This window comes from Puccinia triticina, chromosome 5A, assembly GCF_026914185.1.
Source record: "Puccinia triticina chromosome 5A, complete sequence".
Taxonomy (NCBI): Eukaryota; Fungi; Basidiomycota; class Pucciniomycetes; order Pucciniales; family Pucciniaceae; genus Puccinia; species Puccinia triticina.
The window spans coordinates 5,453,008-5,471,726 of NC_070562.1; the positions used below are offsets into that span (position 1 = coordinate 5,453,008).

Genomic DNA, 18,719 nt, shown 5'->3' on the forward strand with positions numbered 1-18,719 from the left:
TGGGGGCTGTTCATGTATCATCTCATCAAGGCAGAACAGATGTATAAATAGATTCTACTGCTGGCTTGTCCATCGAGGGAAACTCAGTGCATGCTGGGCGGTCGGGTGGGCATGTGTGCTATCCCCCGAAGTACCCCCGAGGTGTCGGACGTGCTCCTCCCCGGGTAGTCTCCCCGGGAGTAGTACAGGGGGAGGAACAAATTTTGCAGCCGACAGGGGGAAACAGCGCGAGGCAGCCCAGCAGCAACCAAGCGATGGTCCAACGAAAACCAACTGGTGAGTACACCAGCCCATCAGCCTCCGGAAAGCGGACAGAAACTGACAAGAGATGCAAACAACAGACTCAAACCGAACCACTCGCTCCGAAGCAAAACCAGCCACCAACTCAGACGCAAACTCAGACTCAGACTCAGACTCAGACTTGCACTCCAACGGCTCTGAATCGGACTCCAGCTCATCAGACACGCAGCCGGACACAAACCATTCAGACCAGGAACAAACCTTCATCCTCCATCGCCATCTCGACTACAGCTACCACCATCCAGCCAACCAGCGACCCTCAAACCAGCCCGCCGGATTCGACCTCTTCACCGCCAAAACATGGACGCTAGACGACGATCAGCTCAGCCAGTTCAACCAACCCAATGATACCGACCTCGTCCAGATTCACTGCCCAGTCCCCATCAAAGAGGAACCTGCCAAGAAACTTACCCTAGCCGATGTCTTGCCACCCCACCACCCATCTTCATCATCATCAGTCTACAACAATCTACCCACTAAAACGCGCCTGCCCAAGCTCTCGCCATCACCCTTTTCCGGCTCAAGTGGTTGAGTGGAACCTCTTGAATGAGCTCTCATTTTGCATACATGCTGATTTGATTTGCCCTTTTTTTTAGTTTCATCATTATACTATTCGGCTTATTCCTCATTTGCCCCCTGCTACGATTCAACTTCCAGCACACAAACACTCGACCAAGCCAGGATCCTATTCCAAAGCAAACAAAAGATCGATTTCTGGTCTCGACGAGCTCATCGGTACCATGATGTGCTCATCGAGCCACCAGCAGCCGACAATCTCAACTCCTCAACGTCTTCAAGTAACCTCAAAAAGAAGAAGTCTAGCGCGCCTGCTTCACGCGGTCGAAAGCGTCAGAAAACGTCATCATCGTCTGTCGCCCCTTCCACCCCATCCAGCTCACCAGCGAAGGAACCACCGCCCCCACCAGCCAGTCCGGGCAAGATACGCCAAGAGATCAGCGCGACTCTCCTCGAGACCTCCAAACTGATCAGCAATCTTCAAGAGAGACAGCTCGACAGACTGCGTCTCTGTCAGGAAGTCCATCTTGACCCATGCCTGTCGACCCCCCCTCTCTACCCCAGACAGAATCCGGCCCCGAACCAGCTCGTCAATCCTGAGCCTAGTCGCGAGGAGATAGCGGAGGCCCACCAACTCGTCCAACGCCTCTCAAGCGTGATTGCGCGTCGGCCGAGACCGGCCGGTTCGCATGACGATGATGACGAAGATGGTAATGATGAGAGCACGATGGAGGCGGCTCAGAGCGTGATTCCGTCGGCCGAAGCAATCCGGAAATCGTATAAGGTGCTTGCCATCGGCGCCGGTGCGGATTCCGCTTGCGCAAGAGCAGTCTATACCGGGCTGCTCCCGCCGACGAACCCGGTGGGCATCCACGAATCCATGCTGGTCTCGAAGCCGAGCCCGCAACTGATCAGCGTGCTCGAGCACACCCAACGCTCGAATCCGTCGGCAGCATCGACCCCGCGCATCGGCGCCGGTCTTCCCATCGGCTCGTCGCCCCAATATCTGCCCCACTCCGTCCCAGGGCCCGTGTCCTCCAGACGCGACCCCAGTTTGGCGAACGCCCGCATCGGGCCCAGCGGCCCGCCCGCAATGATCTCTACGCCGGACTTGCTCGTCAATCGGCCCCCGTTGAACGGCCAGGCCGTCCACAACAACATCTCCAAGCTCCAGCTCCTCCAACAACAACAACAGCAACAACAACAACAGCATCATCATCATGGGCTTCCAGCCAATCACCACCACCATCCGGCCCTTCACCAACAGGAGCAAGCCGGCCCGCTCCGGCCACATCTGGGCGCGCCGCCCGGCCAGACCGACCAGCAACGCCACCTCCACCAACTCCAGGTCCAGAAGCTCCTCGCCACCTCTTACGCTAGCCCGGTCCAGCACCTCATGTCTTCCCCCGCAGTCGCCCCACCCGCAGTCCCGACCATCGCTACCCCTAGCTTGAAACCCGTCGCCGCGTCGTTGGCCTACCATCGAGACATTAACCCCCCTACACTCCCCCATAATAACCTTAACATTCCTCACCCTAATCATCGCGCGCTGGCCTCCTCCTCTTCCTCTTCCGCTTCCTCTGCGTCACATTCGGCCCTCCGTTAATCCTCACGCCACCCTCCTCCTCGGAACTCTCCCTATCTCTTTCTTTACATCTTTTCTGTTTCTCTCCTTTTGTTGGCCTTTTCTCTCTATAACCCCACAAAAAATCAAACCTCTCTGATTTCCTTGTGTCTCCACCCCCCCTCTTTTTGTTTTTTTACATCCATATATACGTATATATATAGAACCCAAAAATTCCATCCGCTTGAGATTCGAGGCTTACAAGAAAGAGAAAGATATACAAACCACAGCTAAAAGATTGTTTTACATCACAGATAATGTGTGTAATATGAGGGATGGTTCGCTCCTTGATGAGGTTGTTGGAGCATATATTTTAGGCAGTAGTATGTAGCTGAAGAGCCCAGCCGCCACGTTATTCGCAGCCCGCTGCCAGGAACGCTCGAACCGGCCGTGGTCCAGTTTATTCTGCAATGTACGACCACCGTGAAGTTTTGCCCTAATGACACACCTTGATCACGCCATGGGGTGCCTCAAGGTTCAAGCTAATATTACTACCACTCTTGTGTGTATAAGGACCAACTAAAGACAGAGATAGCCTTTTACATTCATTTCTGGATCCAGCAAAAAAATCACAAATCCTACTGAGCTTTACAAATCATCAAACTGTGTATGAATAACTGGAATTCTTCCAAGTAAAATGAATATTAAAGTGAGATTTCCCATGAGCTTTGCTGGTGTCAGATTAGCTGACTGCCACTGCCTTGCAGCCATTTCTAAGGTCCTCTTTGGCGCCAATATAAATATAGGTGATATAATCACTGATTAATTCAATAAAATGTACAAAATTCAACATGAAGCCTCCAAATCTTGTTGTTGGCAACCTACAGTGCTTTTCCATTCAACTTTGAAATCAGATGCAACTGATTCAGTTATCTTCAGCACCATCATACCATTGTATCACTTTTGACCAATATGAAGTGATATAATGTAAGGTTGCCTCCAAAAAAGGCTTGGAGGCTTTATGTTAACTTTTGTGTTTTTAATAAATCAATTGGTGATTATATCACCTATAATTATATCAGTGCCAAACAGGGCCTAAATATATCTAAACATCAAAATAATTCAAGTGAATATTTAAGTTTTCAACTGAGGCTCTAAAGACTGTGTTGAAGAATACTTTGAATTGTTGGAGTATCTTGTGATTGGGTGAAAAGGCAATTTTTATCAATTCCTCATTCCCAGTGGTCTCCAGCCAATAATATTCCAAAGCTTTCCATGTGAGATTGGGGATGACTTGCTTGCTATTTCTGTTTTTATATGAGCCTAAAGGAAGTAAGGTTACAAACTTCTCAAAACTTTTCTTTGCATTTTTTAGAAGATCCTGAAGATATTTCTCATTTCTTTCACTGGATCCAATTGGTACAATTATAATGTCAACCATCTGCACATAAAAAAGAAACACTGGATATGTTTTCTCCACAAGAAGCCATGGAAAGTCTTCCTTTTCCAGCAATTCTATTTCAAGGTTGAGATCAAGGTTGATATTGTTCTGTCTTTCCCAGAAGGTTATCCATAGATTCTTTATTTCAAGGAATTCTTCAACAGTCTTTGACTGAAAATGATCAGAATATCTGAAGTGTTTCTTGAAGTTGTCCTCATTGTTGACAGTACCATCCTCATGATTATATGGAGCTTCACAAGCTTGCTTAATTTGATTAATCCATTTGGGAGCATTTTGAGAATTCAACATGATGCTTCCTGTACTTGGACCCTGTTCTATCTTTCTCAGTATACTATTGGTTTTCTTTTGGCTATTTTGAGTTGAATCTTCAAGAGGAAATATATCTTGATTGAAATACATCTTTTTCATCTGAAATTTGCATGTAAACCTCAGGTGATTGGTTAACTGTTCAGATGATGATAAAAAAATTAGGTTGAAGAATGCCTTGAATAGTCCTTTTATTTTTTCTCCTTGGAGAGCAATTTCTTTCAAGTCCTGTATGGAAGATCGCTCAATCCAGCATTTCAAAAAGCTCCAAATCCAACTAGAATAGAATGAACTACCATCAATTTTGGACTTTTTCACACTCAATAAAAATGGAGCACAATCTTTGAAAACTTGGACTGCCTGTTTTATTATGGCTGGGATATTCTTGATCTTTTGCTCCATGGATTCACATGGATTCATGATGTGATCAATCATTTGAACATGGAATAGGAACAATGCTAATATGTCCTTGATGATTTCATTTGAATCTGAGAATATTTGGTTTCCCATCTCTTCTTGAAATTTAATGTTGGCCTGTCTTTCCCAAAATTTGAACCATATTTGCTTATTTTCCAGAAGATTTTTATATTTCCTTATTTTGATACTTTTGTTGAAACTGCTCCTGCTAAATAGTCCACTATTGACCATGTCATTGTAAACTGTGATACGAGAGGCTGAGTATACTTCATTAAACCATATTGAGCAAGTATTAGAATTCAACATTATACTTCCTATTCTACTCAATGGTATTTCAGATAAAATTTTCTGGAATCTGTCTTGAACATGCCTATATGGGTCTTCAGCAACAAGACTGTTTTTGTTAAAATACAAAATCTCTATATTTGACTCAAAAATTTTGCTAAGTTGAACTTCATGTCTTTTATTGCGGAGGATTGCAATTGCAATCAACTTTGACACCTCACTGGCTGACTTGATCATATCACTGTTAATGGGTTGGTTGGAAGAATCAACCTTCTTTGATACTGATTGCATCTTGGACATAAATGAATCAGATTCTAATTTTGCCTCCAAGTTCCTCAACTTACGATTTGATTCTTCACTTTCTCCAGATGAGGTTTTGATAGTTCTCATGGATTTATTCTTGAATTGTACCTCTTTTTTCTTGTTTCATTTTACCAATTCTATCATTATTCACTTTTCCTTTAGATTGTAAGCCACATTCAGCGAAATCTTGGCTTGTCTTTCTCCTTTTTACTGAATGATATACAATCTTGTCATCACCTGTTCTGATGTTTAATTTATAACTTGAACCAGGTTGGAGGGTGGAATACTTTGAGTTCAAAGGGATTGAATTGTCACCTGGTATTTTGAAGGGTCTTGAGCTCATTCCAGCTTCCAGTTTTTCACTGAATCTTCCTATATAGTCACCATTACTTAGAATCAAATTATTGGGAGGTGTTGATGCTGGCACTGCTGTAGCAGATGGTCTATCCATATGGGATGAGACAAATTTATCATTTTTATCTTGTTTTAAATTTTTAGAAAAGACATTTGAGGTTTTGATAGTTTTTGTTTTCTTCAAGACTCTTTCTTCAAATTTATTATCACAAATTTTTCTGGTTTTCCCATTTCCAATGAGGGGAGAAGTAACATTGTTTGAATTTACTATTCTTGGTTGATTTGATTGACCTCCCTTGACTGAGCTGGAGCCAATTGACTTTTTAAGGTGTCTTTCTTTGCTCATGGGAGCACCATTCAATCCTTTTAATGGTTTGGAATTTTTATTTTCAATAAAACCTTTTTCTGTTTTTGATTTTTCAAAAAGAATGTTGTCATTTTTTCTTATTTGTGACCCAGTTTGTGATAAAGATAGAGTAGTTTTAATCCTCTTGGCGACTGGGAAAATGAGCTGATCATTAGGAGATGATTTTCCATTACTGTGATATGGCATTGAGCCGCTAATATTCTTCATTTGATGTGATTTTAAGGTGTTGCAAAGACCTTGCTTATTGTAAGAAGATGAACCAAATTTCTTTCCTTTGTCTGATTCAATTGCAGTTGTAATGTAGGATGATGTCAAGAAATCACCTGCCAGATCCACCTCATTCTGGGGTTTAGTTTTAGTGATTGAGGATTTGGAGCATGCCGGTTGTTTTGTGTTGGTAAGATTTCTGTCTGGATATCTGGTTCTCCTGGCTAGTAAAAATGAAGAAGGAAACTGAAGGCCAGATTCTTGATAGTGGGTTTTCTCTTGAACTGCCAGGTCTTTACACAAGTAGTTTTTTTTAGACCAGGACTCATCTTTTGAAGCAATTCCAGAGTTGCCACCGCTATTTCTTTGGTACAATGATTTTTGTGTATCATGTTGGTAATCAATCCGCAAGCTCAAATCTTGATTATGAAGAAGATCTGTGGGGTTGGGCTGTTGGACCTGAGATTCATGACTGTGCAAAAGGTTAGCATTGCCATGCTCACACATTTCCATTGCATGACACACAATTATAAGCACCCCCAAAAGGGCTATGGGGTGAAACTTATTTTTCATTGGTATCTTCCTTGTAAGAAGAAGAAATTTTGGTGAAATGAGAAGCCTTAATGTTCCTGAAAGAGTGCTTTATTTAGAATTTGTTGGGGATGAAAATCAGAAACAAGGAAGCCAGTAATTAACCTGGTTTAGCAGGATTGAGGAAAAGGGGGTATTTAACAAGGAAAATCAAATGTTGAGTATTTCTGGATGGCTAGCTGAGACATAAACCAGGTTAAAATTTTTGTAATCAGTTTATCAATGGAGTGTATGCAGCTTTTAAACAATGCTTCAAATGATGTATTGCATTGAAACATGCCAAACTCAATCCAAAACATTTGTAAAATTTGAAGTGACCGTGGTGGACACCACCATTCCCCTTTGGCACCAACCCTGAGTGTTTGGACTGGTTAGACCAACCATGGAAACACATGTTGGGCCAATGTCTCAGTTTCCGTTTATGGCTTTGAGGATTCCTTCTGGTAGGTCACAGGGGAAATACGAGCTCAACAAGCGGAAAAAATCCCTTCCGGTCACCAAGGTAATACGACCTCGACGAGGGGAAGGAATCACCTCCGGCTGTATGACCTCGACGACCGGTAGGTGTCCCTTCCAGTTGCAGAGGTTGTATAGGTCGCCGAGGTTACGTCTGCAACCTCTGAGACCGGACGGGGTTCCTCCCTCCTTCCGATCACCTTTTTTTAAGAGGTGTACCCGCGGGTCCCCTCATGAGTACCCGCAGTACCCGCCAGGCGTTGCCGGGGGTCGAGTTTTGGTGTAGGACTGCATCACAGTACACAGTAGGGTGCCAACTTGAGCAGCCAAGCGGTCAGCGCGCGCTGTTATTTTTCCTTAGCCTCAACAGTGGGAAAAGTGGTGGTGTGTTACCCGGGCCGATTTGCTTCCCATGGCAGAATTGGTTTTCAATACTTCCGTCTCAGCTTCAACGGGCTATTCACCGTTTTTTGCTCAGTATTCCTTCCACGCTCGAGTTAATTCAATAACGAGCGGTTCTTTAGTTCCAGCAGCAGATGAATTAGTAGAAAGGCTGACCGATGTGCAATTTTTGTTGCAAGAGTTCATGAGACAAGCAAAGGAAGTGCAGAAAGAATACTTTGACAAGCGATGTCGTGAAAGCCCGGGGTTCAAAGAAGGAGATGAAGAAAAAAAGGATTTATTACTGAGACTAAAACCAGAACTAAAATAACAAGATTTGTCAGAGGAGAGAACAACATTTTAAGCAAGATAGCAAACAAATAAGAAAGGAAAGCATACCGCGATGTGAGGATGATTTTGGTGGAAGAAGAGCAGACAGACTAAAGTAAATAAGATCAAAGATGGACAAGTAGTAGACACTGCGGTGAGAAGGAGAAAATTAAGGTCAATAAAGAAATCTTGAGCGAAGGACTTGAGGAGTGAGCAATGTGGAGACTGTGATCTTTTCTCACCAAATTGGAAAGATCCAATTGATGAAGTCAAGTGAGAGCGTTGGCGCAGTGAGAATGATCGCAGATGAGCTTGGAGAGAATTCAATCTGGTGTTGACGCTGGTGAGACTTGATGAGAGACAAGAGAAATAGGACAAGGGAAGGTAGGAGGCGAAGTCTGATGGAGACTTTGAGGACGGGAATGATGGCGGTTTTTTGAGCGGTGCGGAAGCTGAGCAGATAAGGTAGTTGATTTGTTTTTGTCAAGTGGGGGAGGCTGCTGAGGATTGATTTCAAGAGCAAGAAGCGGCACTATTTATATTTGCTAGATGAGCGGTCGAGTTGTGGTTGTGAGGATGATTGTTGCGGGCTGAGTTGTGGTTGGGATGGTTGTTTCATGTTTTGAGGCGGAGGAGAAGGTTGAGACGCTTGATCGGAAACTAGGAGTTGAAACGAGTTGTAGAGATCGGAAACAAGAAGAGGATGAGTGGGTTGGAGGTCAAGGAATGAACCAAGGCACAATTGAGAACGCGCACTTGCTGCGGTGTGCGCGGGGCAGAATTCAAACAGGAGATTGGGTATGGCTTCTGCGAAAGAATATAGCCACAAAGAGACCATTGGGAAACTTGGATTTCAAGAAATTGGGACCTTTCAAAATTGCTAAGTCTATTGGTTGCAAAGCATATCGCCTTTCCCTTCCTCCGGAATTAAAGAGAATTCACCCAGTTTTTCATTCATCATTATTAGCTCCATACGTAAATCCAAGATTATTTACAGGAAGAAAAGGACCTCCAGCACCTCGATTACATAACATCATGCCTGAACAGATGGCTCATGCATATCTGGGAGCCGCTGGAAGCTCCTGCGTTGTCAAGAGATTATTCTTGGCAGCCTCAGATGTTTGTAGTAGTCTTTGCGGGAGCCTACTCCCCTCAACCATGTTGCACTGCGTTAGTAGCCTGATGTGGCCCCGTGGGGAAGGCTTTAATGGCAACCCTCCCTTCAAAAAAGTGAATCCCTGCTTTCATTAAGTTATGAGTTTCCTTGCTAGTATTTACATTTCTGTGCCTCCCTGAGTAATGTAATGGAGGAAATAAAAACATGCATGTGCTGCAAGATAATGTCACGCAAACCAAAACCCCACAAATTTGGATAACAATAACACAAAAATACCAGTGTTACTGATAGTGGTAAAGATAACAAAAAAATATTGCTATGTTACTTTTACGCTACCCTTACTGGTAGCGTAACTACCCAGTGTCAGTGTATGTGCAACCACAGTGGAGTTTTGCCCCAATGGCACACCTTGATCACACCATGGGGTGCCTCAATTTTTAAGCTAATATTGGTGCCACTCTTGTGTATAATGACCAAATAAAGACAGAGATAGCCTTGTACATTCATTCCTGGATTCAGAAAAAAAATCACAAATCCTACTGAGCTTTACAAATCAAGAAACTGTGTGTGAATAACTGGAATTCTTCTGAGTAAAATGAGGATTCCAGTGAAATTTAGATTTCCCATAAGCTTTGCTGGTGTCAGATCAGCTGCCTGCCACTGCCCAATAGCCAAATTTAAATATCTAAACATCAAAATAATTCAATTGAATATTTAAGTTTCCAATTGAGGCTCTAAAGACTGTGTTGGAGAATACTTTGAAATGATGGAGTATCTTGTGATTTGGTGAAAAGGCAATTTTTCTCAATTCCTCATTCCCAGTGGTCTCCAGCCAATAATATTCCAAAGCTTTCCATGTGAGATTGGAGATGTTTTGCTTGCTATTTCTGTTTTTGTATGAGCCTAAAGGAAAGGTTACAAACTTCTCAAAACTTTTCTTTGCATTTTTTAGAAGATCCTGATGATATTTCTCATTTTTTTCACTGGATCCAATTGGTACAATTATAATGTCAATCATCTGCACGTAAAACAGAAACACTGGATATGTTTTCTCTACAAGAAACCATGGGAAGTCTACCTTTTCCAGCAATTCTATTTCAAGGTTGAGATCAAGGTTGATATTGTTCTGTCTTTCCCAGAAGGTTATCCATAGATTTTTTGTTTCAAGGAATTCTTCAACAGTTTTTGATTGCAAATGATCAGAATGTCTCAAGCGTCTCTTGAAGCTGTCCTCATTTTTGACAGTACCATCCTCATGATCATATGGAACTGCACAAACTTGCTTAATTTTATTGAGCCATTTGGTGGCATTTTCAGAATTCAACATGATACTTCCTGTTGTTGGACCCTGTTCTATCTTTCTCAGTATACTATTGATTTGGTTTTGGATATTTTGAGTTGAATCTTCAAGAGGAAAGATATCTTGATTGAAATACATTTTTTTCATCTTAAATTTGCCTGTAAACCTTAGTTGATTGGTTAACTGTTCAGATGATGATATAAAAATTAGGTTAAAGAATGCCTTGAATAGTGCTTTTATTTTTTCTCCTTTGAGAGCAATTTCTTTCAAGTCCTGTATGGAAGATTGCTCAATCCAGCATTTCAAAAAGCTCCAAATCCAACGGGAATAGAATGAACTACCCTCAATTTTGGACTTTTGCACACTCAATAGAAATGGAGCACAATCTTTGAAAACTTGTACCGCCTGTTTTATTATGGCTGGGACATTCTTGATCTTTTGCTCCATGGATTCACATGGATTCATTATGTGATCAATCATTTGAACATGGAATAGGAACAATGCTAATATGTCCTTGAGGATTTCGTTTGACTCTGAGAATATTTGGTTTACCATCTCTTCCTGAAATCTAATGTTGGCCTGTCTTTCCCAAAATTTGAACCATATTTGCTTATTTTCCAGAAGGTTTTTATATTTCCTTATTTGGATACTTTTGTTGAAACTGCTCCTGCTATATAATCCACTATTGACCATGTCATTGTAAACTGTGATACGAGAGGCTGAGTATACTTCATTAAACCATATTGAGCAAGTATTAGAATCCAACATTATACTTCCTATTCTACTCAATGGTATTTCAGATAAAATTTTCTGGAATCTGTCTTGAACATGCCTATATGGGTCTTCAGCAACAATACTGTTTTTGTTAAAATACAAAATCTCTATATTTGACTCAAAATTTTTGCTAAGTTGAATTTCATGTCTTTTATTGCGAAGGATTGCAATTGCAATCAATTTTGACACCTCACTGGCTGACTTGATCATATTACTGTTAATGGGTTGGTTGGAAGAATCAACCTTCTTTGATACTGAATGCATCTGGGACATAATTGAATCAGATTCTAATTTTCCCTCCAAGTTCCTCAGCTTACCATTTGATTCTTCACTTTCTCCAGATGAGGTTTTGATAGTTCTCATGGATTTATTCTTGACTTTTACCTCTTTTTTTTGTTTCATTTGACCTCTATCATTATTCACTTTTTGCTTAGATTGTAAGCCACATTCAGTGGAATCTTGGCTTTTCTTTTTGATGTTTACTGAATGATATACAATCTTGTCATCAACTGTTCTCATGTTTGATTTATAACTCGAACCAGGCTGGAGGGTGGAATACTTTGAGTTCAAAGGGATTGAATTGTCACCTGGTATTTTGAAGGGTCTTGAGCTCATTCCAGCTTCCAGTTTTTCACTGAATCTTCCTATCTAGTCACCATTACTTAGAATCAAATTATTGGGAGGTGTTGATGCTGGCACTGCTGTAGCAGATGGTCTATCCATATGGGATGAGACAAATTTATCATTTTTATCTTGTTTTAAATTTTTAGGAAAGACATTTGAGGGTCTGATGGTTTTTGTTTTCTTCAAGACTCTTTCTTCAAGTTTATTATCACAAATTCTTCTGGTTTTCCCATTTCCAATGGGGGGAGAAGTAACATTGTTTGAATTTACTTTTCTTGGTTGATTTGATTGACCTCCCTTGACTGAGCTGGAGCCAATTGACTTTTTAAGGTGTCTTTCTTTGCTCATGGGAGCACCATTCAATACTTTTAATGGTTTGGAATTTTTATTTTCAATAAAACCTTTTTCTGTTTTTGATTTTTCAAAAAGAATGTTGTCATTTTTTCTTATTTGTGACCCAGTTTGTGATAAAGATAGAGTAGTTTTAATCCTCTTGGCTAATGGGACAATGAGCTGATCATCAGGAGATGATTTTCCATTACTGTAATATGGCATTGAGCCGCAAATATTCTTCATTTGATGTGATTTCAAGGTGTTGCATAGAACTTGTTTATTGTAAGAAGATGAACCAAATTTCTTTCCTTTGTCTGATTCAATTGCAGTTGTAATGTAGGATGATGTCAAGAAATTGCCTGCCAGATCCACCTTATTCTGGGGTTGATTTTTGGTGATTGAGGATTTGGAGCATGCTGGCTTTTTTGTGTTGGCAAGATTTCTGTCTGGATATATGGTTCCCTTTGCTGCTAAAAATGAAGAAGGACAATGAAGGCCAGATTCTTGATATTGGGTTTTCTCTTGAACTTCAAGGTCTTTACACAAGTAGTTTTTTTTAGACCAGGTCTCATCTTTTGAAGCAATTCCAGAGTTGCCACCACTATTTCTTTGGGAAAATGGTTGTGGTGTATCATGTTGGTCATCAATCTGCAAGCTAAAATCTTGATTATGAAGAAGATCTGTGGGTTTGGACTGTTGGACCTGAGATTCATGACTGTGTAAAAGGTTAGCATTGCCATGCTCATAAATTTCCATTGCATGACACACAATTATAAGCACCCCCAAAAGGGCTATGGGGTGAAAATTCTTATTCATTGGTATCTTTCTTGTAAGAAGAAGAAATTTAGTGAAATGAGAAGCTTTAATGTTCCTGAAAGAGTGCTTTATTCAGGATTTCTTGGGGATGAAAATCAGAAACAAGGAAGACATTCAATGGATGAGAGGTAGCTAGCACTAGGATTGAGGAAAAGGGGGTATTTAACAGGGAAAATCAAATGTTGAGTATCTCTGGATGGCTCAGCTGGGACAGAAACCAGGTTAAACTGTTTGTAATCAGTTTATCAATGGATTTTATGCAGTTTTCAGACAATGCTCCAAATGATGTATTGCATTGAAACATGCCAAACTCAATCCAAAACATTTGTAAACTTTGAATTGAGGATGGTAGAAAAAAAACCCAAGCAGCAGCATTTGGGTGCACATTTTTTAGGTTTCACAAGTGAACATATTTCTGGTTCTTGAAAAAAAAGAAGAAGAAAATCCATTGATTGAAGGCTGCCTACATACTTTTTCCTGGTCTAACTCTAGTTTGTCCTTGCAGACCATCTTTACCTGTTTCAACCCACAAATTACCAAGACCTATTTCTTCTAGCTAGAATATTAGGAAAGGCCTTTTGGTACCGGTTGGGGGGCGACCCGCACCCAGGGGTGGGTCCCCCACACACCAGGCAATGCTGGGTGTGGTGTCAGGTGTGGTGTTGGGTGTTGGCTTTTGGTGAAAAGCTGTGAAAAGACAAACTGGTACCTGGGTACCTGCAAACCCATCAGGCCCACAGCTTTTATGAACCTAGCAGAAGGGATTCTTCTGATCACAGAGTCTGTGCCCCACCAGGTCACTTCATGTGATTGGTGTTGGTTGTTCCAACATCACACAATTGGAGAACATTGGACCAACCTATTAAGTATTACATGATTACCAATGGTCCAACCAATCACCCCAACTTCTGGCAGAACCTCAAAAATCCAGTCAATTGGCTGAACGTTTGGGTAATCCAAGTATATTAAAGTCTGAGAATCATAGAAAAAAAAAATCAAGGGTTCTCCCTACAAATTGACCAAAAACAAAAAAAAAAAGTCAAGGGTTTCCCCTCCAACCAAAGCAGCCAGACAAAATCAGAGTGTACCCTTACAAATCAAGAAAATCAGCAAAAAAATTATTTCCACCAAACAATAACAATAACACATGCCCACACCCTGCCACCCAATGTCAGCAAGCTGACACACCGCACAGTTTTGTCAGAATCCTAAAAAAAAAAAAATTCAAGGGTTCCCCCTGTACATAAACAAAATGATAAAATAAAATCAAGGGTTTCCCCATTGCACAAAAAACCAATCCAAAATTTGTAACTTTTCCTCCAACAATGCAAATCAAATAAAAATATCAAGCATTCTAAATTCTCAACCAGCCTTCCAACATTGGCAAAGCCGTTCCCACAGGCGCAACACCCAGCCCGCGTCAAGTGCACGGGTCAAAAGTGATGGACGTGAAGGCCCCCGGCCCGCAGCTAAAGCTACATACCCGTGGGGGGCCCACTCTTTGCCCCTCGGACTGCGCATGTGCAACAGCGGAGGAGGGGTTGAGGGCAATGGATAGCTGGAATTGCAGCATCTCCAATTGCCCTGGGGAAAACACCACCATTGGATCCTGCTATTTAAGCTCTCGCAGTGCCTTCCCCAGAACTCCTGTTTCCAATGCCCATCACTGTCTCCTGTACGCCTTGCCATCCCCGTCGCCTGCACGCCTCCAATTCAAACTCAAACTTACCTATGGCAACCATTGCCATCACATCATTACCAAACCCCTAACATTATCACCAGGTATGATTTTCTGATATGCAGCCCTCTTTGAGGTCGACGAGTGAGTCACTCTGCCCAGCTTCAACTTCAGCCATAACCTCCACCGGACGGCAGTGTCACAAGAACATATGATTAACTCTGCCGAGGGCCAAACAGGGCGGCGGCGGACCACACGAGTGGAGTTCATGCGCTCGGCGGGCTGACTTGACCTACACGTGGTCCTCTGCAGCACCCCTGGCGTCGTCGGCTATGCTTGCCCTACCGCGGCAAGCAGCATGTTTGATGGTTGCTAAGAGTCCTTGATTCAACCAATGCCGGCGTTGCCAAGGCTGCGGTTGGATATTATTTGGTCTCCCCCCCCCCCAACCTCTCCCTATCAACGTGAACCCAACATGCCTGACCGTTCCCTCAGACAGGTTTGCTGCTCGCGGAGGCTTGTTGTTGTTCTTGAGGAACGGGGTCTGTCCCCGGGCTCGAGAGCGCAGGAGAGTCGCTTGGCCCGGCCTGCTTGCCAAAGGGTGGTTCTCTGGCCAACACCATAACTCAAGCTCTTGGGCGGACTGATCCCGGGCCACTTCCCAAAATCTTGGAGCTCAAGGAGGCCCAGGAGCTGGGCATCAGGGCATCTCCGGCCCTCTACTGGAACACCCCCCTCATGATTTTTTGTGTGTAAGCTCATCAAGGTCACTAAAAAGACCATGTATTGTTCTTGCCTTGACAGGATTTCGTGGCAACACATCTTTGGGGAACTTGCTGAGTGCGTTTGGGGATCCGGGGGCCATCACGCGGATCAGTTGCTTGGTCCCTCACCATAACCCACATTGGCCCCAAGAGACACACCTCCATCCCCAGCGCCAATAGCATGGCCCTTGACAAGCGCACTGTGGAGGCCCAGGCCCCACACACAAGTTTCTTGAGTCATTCAACAAACCAAATCTGCAGTTTTTGCACAAAGTTTGATAAATGGTTACAAATTACACAATTCTGGAGATAACAGGCTCCTGCTGTAAGGAAGACTTGTATCTTTTTGAAAATAAAATTTGAAACTGGTTTGAAAAATGCTGTCAACAACAAAGTGAGTCACTTCAGTCCTGAGTGATTTTGATAGGCACATGTGTTGTCCCCAAAAGAGATATTGTAGAAATATCTTATATCACTTCATTTTCTCTTCTAATCCATCACTGTGTATTGCTCATGCCTTGACCGTCACTCATTTTTAAATCTAGCTTTATGTATTCCTTCTTTTGCCTGACATATGAAAATCTGTATGGATGATGGGGTTGAGAATGAGCCAGGTTGGCACATTAAAGTTTCAAGGCCAACTATGGGCCCTGTTTGCACCAGTTAAGCTTTGATAAATAGGAAGTTTTGAGACATTCCTTGGGCCTCCATATTATCAGCCTTTTAAAAAAAACCGTCAAACCCCTCACCAGGGTGACAGTTGACCTGCCACTTCTCCACCCTAATGCATAATTTACATAAAACCACAGCTCAAAGCTTATGTAGTTACTGTCTCCTGTTATGTAGTCCTTTGGTTTTCCCTCCTTTTTCAGGCCTTTTTTATAAGGATCTCTTACAATCTGCAGTCAGTTTCTTAAGTTTGAAGAACTCAAGCCTCAAATCTATTTGTGGAACCATAAGCTTCAATTTGATGCTAGACTACACCCCTTCAGCTTGCAGCGGCGAAGCCGCCTTGGCCTCTAGTACCAAATAGAAATAGAAAATGGCCTGCTTTCTGAATCGACGGGAAGTCCACCAATGAATCTATTTTGGTAAATGTTGAAATTTGGGTGGTCTTACATGTTGAAATTTGGGTGGTCTTGAATTCTGTTTATCAGACGTATCTCTCACAGGTCGAGCCAAGGTTATTGCGTTAGTGAAAAGAAATCAAAACGAAAAAAACAACATTGCGGGACGTCCCAAAATCTTCAGCGAAGAAGCCTGCTGAGGCGCAAGGCCCCTCAAGACGGGCCTTCGGGCAGATTTCTCACGGACTGTGTCAGGTTCAAAGTGGCAATCATGAGCATATAAATGGCAGACATGCTTATGGATTTCATTCCTCGTCATCTTCATCTCCACCGGACCTGAGCTGTTCAGCAATGTTGCTGGCAATACGGTCCAAGTCTCGCTGTCCATCCTGCGATACCCGTCGACCACCTCGAGGGTCCTGATACGAAAAAGAAGAGCAAACTTGAGACACTATCTGGGGTTATCTGCTGGTTGGAGAGTGCGTACTTTTTCGAGTACTCCGATTTTCTCCAGACCTTGCAAAATTTTCCTTTCGATTGATCGGGAGGCGTCCACGTGGTGACTGGGTCGGTTTCCTCGGTTCTTCGCGGTTCCGTGAAGTTTGGCAAGGGCACCGACTCCCACATGTTTTCGAAGGTAGATGTGACGAGCGACGCCAGCTGTGAGAAAGACACAATATGAGCTGCATGGCGAGATTTCGAAGACGTGGAGTTGGATCTCAGAAACTAGAAGACCCACCAGCTCGGACGTAGTACCAGTCGGGGTCGTATGGCGCAAGCTCTTTACAGGGGCCGGTTTTGACGATATCCACCCACGTAGGGACTTCAATCTTGCCTGAATTGATAATCGATATTAAAACTTCATCCAATTTCAAGTAGTTGGTGGATGGAGGGAGCCTATCTCACCAGATCGTTTCAAGTGGCCAGCGTATTCGCGGATGAACGCATCGGCGGCGATGTCTCGGACGGAAGGCATGTTGACGGGCGGAGGGTCGGTTCGATGGGGGTGGTCGGTGGTGTCGGCCGAGGGCTGCGTGGTTCTGGTTGGGTCTGCGGCCGCTGCTGCGCCCAAGCCCAGCTGCCAAGCCCTATCTCATCGTAATCTGTGACATCCCCTGACCCCCGAGTAACCACCTGGTACCCGACTTTACGATCCGAGGAGACAGACAGGGGACTTCCTCGGATACCATCTCTATCCGACAGTCGGCCAATACAGAACTTGGTGAGTAACACCACATCAGACTCAGCTTATTCGAGGCGCTTCAAGTAAAACAAGCCACCATGAGCAAGTAAGCTGACTTTCTTTGTCTTTTTGCCTCTCTCTACTCCTCAAACGCTAACTAATTATTGAACCATAAAAAAAGGTTGACGCACAGAGATCCGAACAGAGCCGCCTTACTATCCAGGACACCATCGTATAATAATCCGCCATCAAGCTATGGAAATAATAACAATTCTAGGCCATCGACGATCCCGAATTACGGCCGATCGTACGGCTCACATGAACAACAGATCCCGTTCTCCTCTTCCTCCTCCTCTTCTCATCTCTCCTCCTCTTTCTCCAATCACCGAACGGCTGAAGAATTGGAATCTCAAAATGACGACGCTATCGAAGGTCTCAGTGCTAAAGTCAGACTCCTCAAAGAGGTACCTCTTTCCGCTCGGATTCACATTGGATTTCATTCTTACAAATACTAACAAATCTGTTTGTTTTCTTCCACACTTGTTCATCTCAACCAGATCACCGTCAGTATAGGCACAGAAGTAAAAGAATCAACCAACTTGATGGCAACTCTAGTAAGTCCTTCAATTTCGAAAAATGTCAACCATACATAGATAGAAATTAAGCCAAGCGTTTAAAATTATACCCAAACAAAAAGAATGATAAGTTTGCAGAAGCTTCGGGAGTGCTATCAGGGACGTTTAAGAAGATGGATCGAATGGCCAAGAAGCAATACGGAAGATGGTGGTACTGTAAGTCAATGAAGAGACCACCAATCGTTTTTGTATTTGATTCATTTCTCTCCTCTGGAGTTTTTGATCTAAATTCCATCTGTGGAACTGAAAATTGCCTGCCTTTTATCTTTGATGGTCAATCATTGTAGGGTTCTTGTTCTTGATCGCAGTCTTTTGGATCTTCGTCTTCACTTGGCTGTATGTTTTCATCCTTTGGTCCCCCCCTCCACTTTAGGGACAGAGACTCGTCCAAAGCAATTAACCCACCAAACCTTTGCTTCCTTCCTCTTCATTTATATTTCTCTCTGACAATAATTTTGATCATGCAGGTGGAGACGTTAGCACCGGCCACTCCGTCCTAATCGTCAACGTAGAAATCATACCTTTTTTTTTTCAAGCTCGTCACCGAGATCATCACCCATTTCCGCTCACATATTTGTCTTCTTTTTTC

General features: G+C 43.1%; 3 protein-coding genes across 3 annotated transcripts; 2 read left to right on the top strand and 1 right to left on the bottom strand.

Moving 5' to 3' along the window:
* Positions 1-254: 254 nt before the first annotated feature.
* On the top strand, positions 255-2,893 carry PtA15_5A650 (uncharacterized protein; the record flags this gene model as incomplete). Its single annotated transcript, XM_053169434.1, has 6 exons — positions 255-276; positions 342-827; positions 897-1,499; positions 1,581-1,963; positions 2,084-2,286; positions 2,803-2,893. 6 exons carry the CDS (start codon positions 255-257, stop codon positions 2,891-2,893), a joined length of 1,788 nt encoding a protein of 595 aa, XP_053020631.1.
* A 13,724-nt stretch (positions 2,894-16,617) lies between these two features.
* PtA15_5A651 (uncharacterized protein) lies at positions 16,618-17,288 on the bottom strand (the record flags this gene model as incomplete). Its single annotated transcript, XM_053169435.1, has 4 exons — positions 16,618-16,731; positions 16,800-16,972; positions 17,052-17,147; positions 17,219-17,288. The coding sequence occupies 4 exons, from the start codon at positions 17,286-17,288 to the stop codon at positions 16,618-16,620; spliced, it is 453 nt and encodes a 150-aa protein (XP_053020632.1).
* Positions 17,289-17,593: 305 nt separating this feature from the next.
* PtA15_5A652 (uncharacterized protein) lies at positions 17,594-18,610 on the top strand (the record flags this gene model as incomplete). Its single annotated transcript, XM_053169436.1, has 6 exons — positions 17,594-17,601; positions 17,677-17,959; positions 18,053-18,109; positions 18,193-18,286; positions 18,418-18,466; positions 18,598-18,610. 6 exons carry the CDS (start codon positions 17,594-17,596, stop codon positions 18,608-18,610), a joined length of 504 nt encoding a protein of 167 aa, XP_053020633.1.
* Positions 18,611-18,719: the final 109 nt, after the last annotated feature.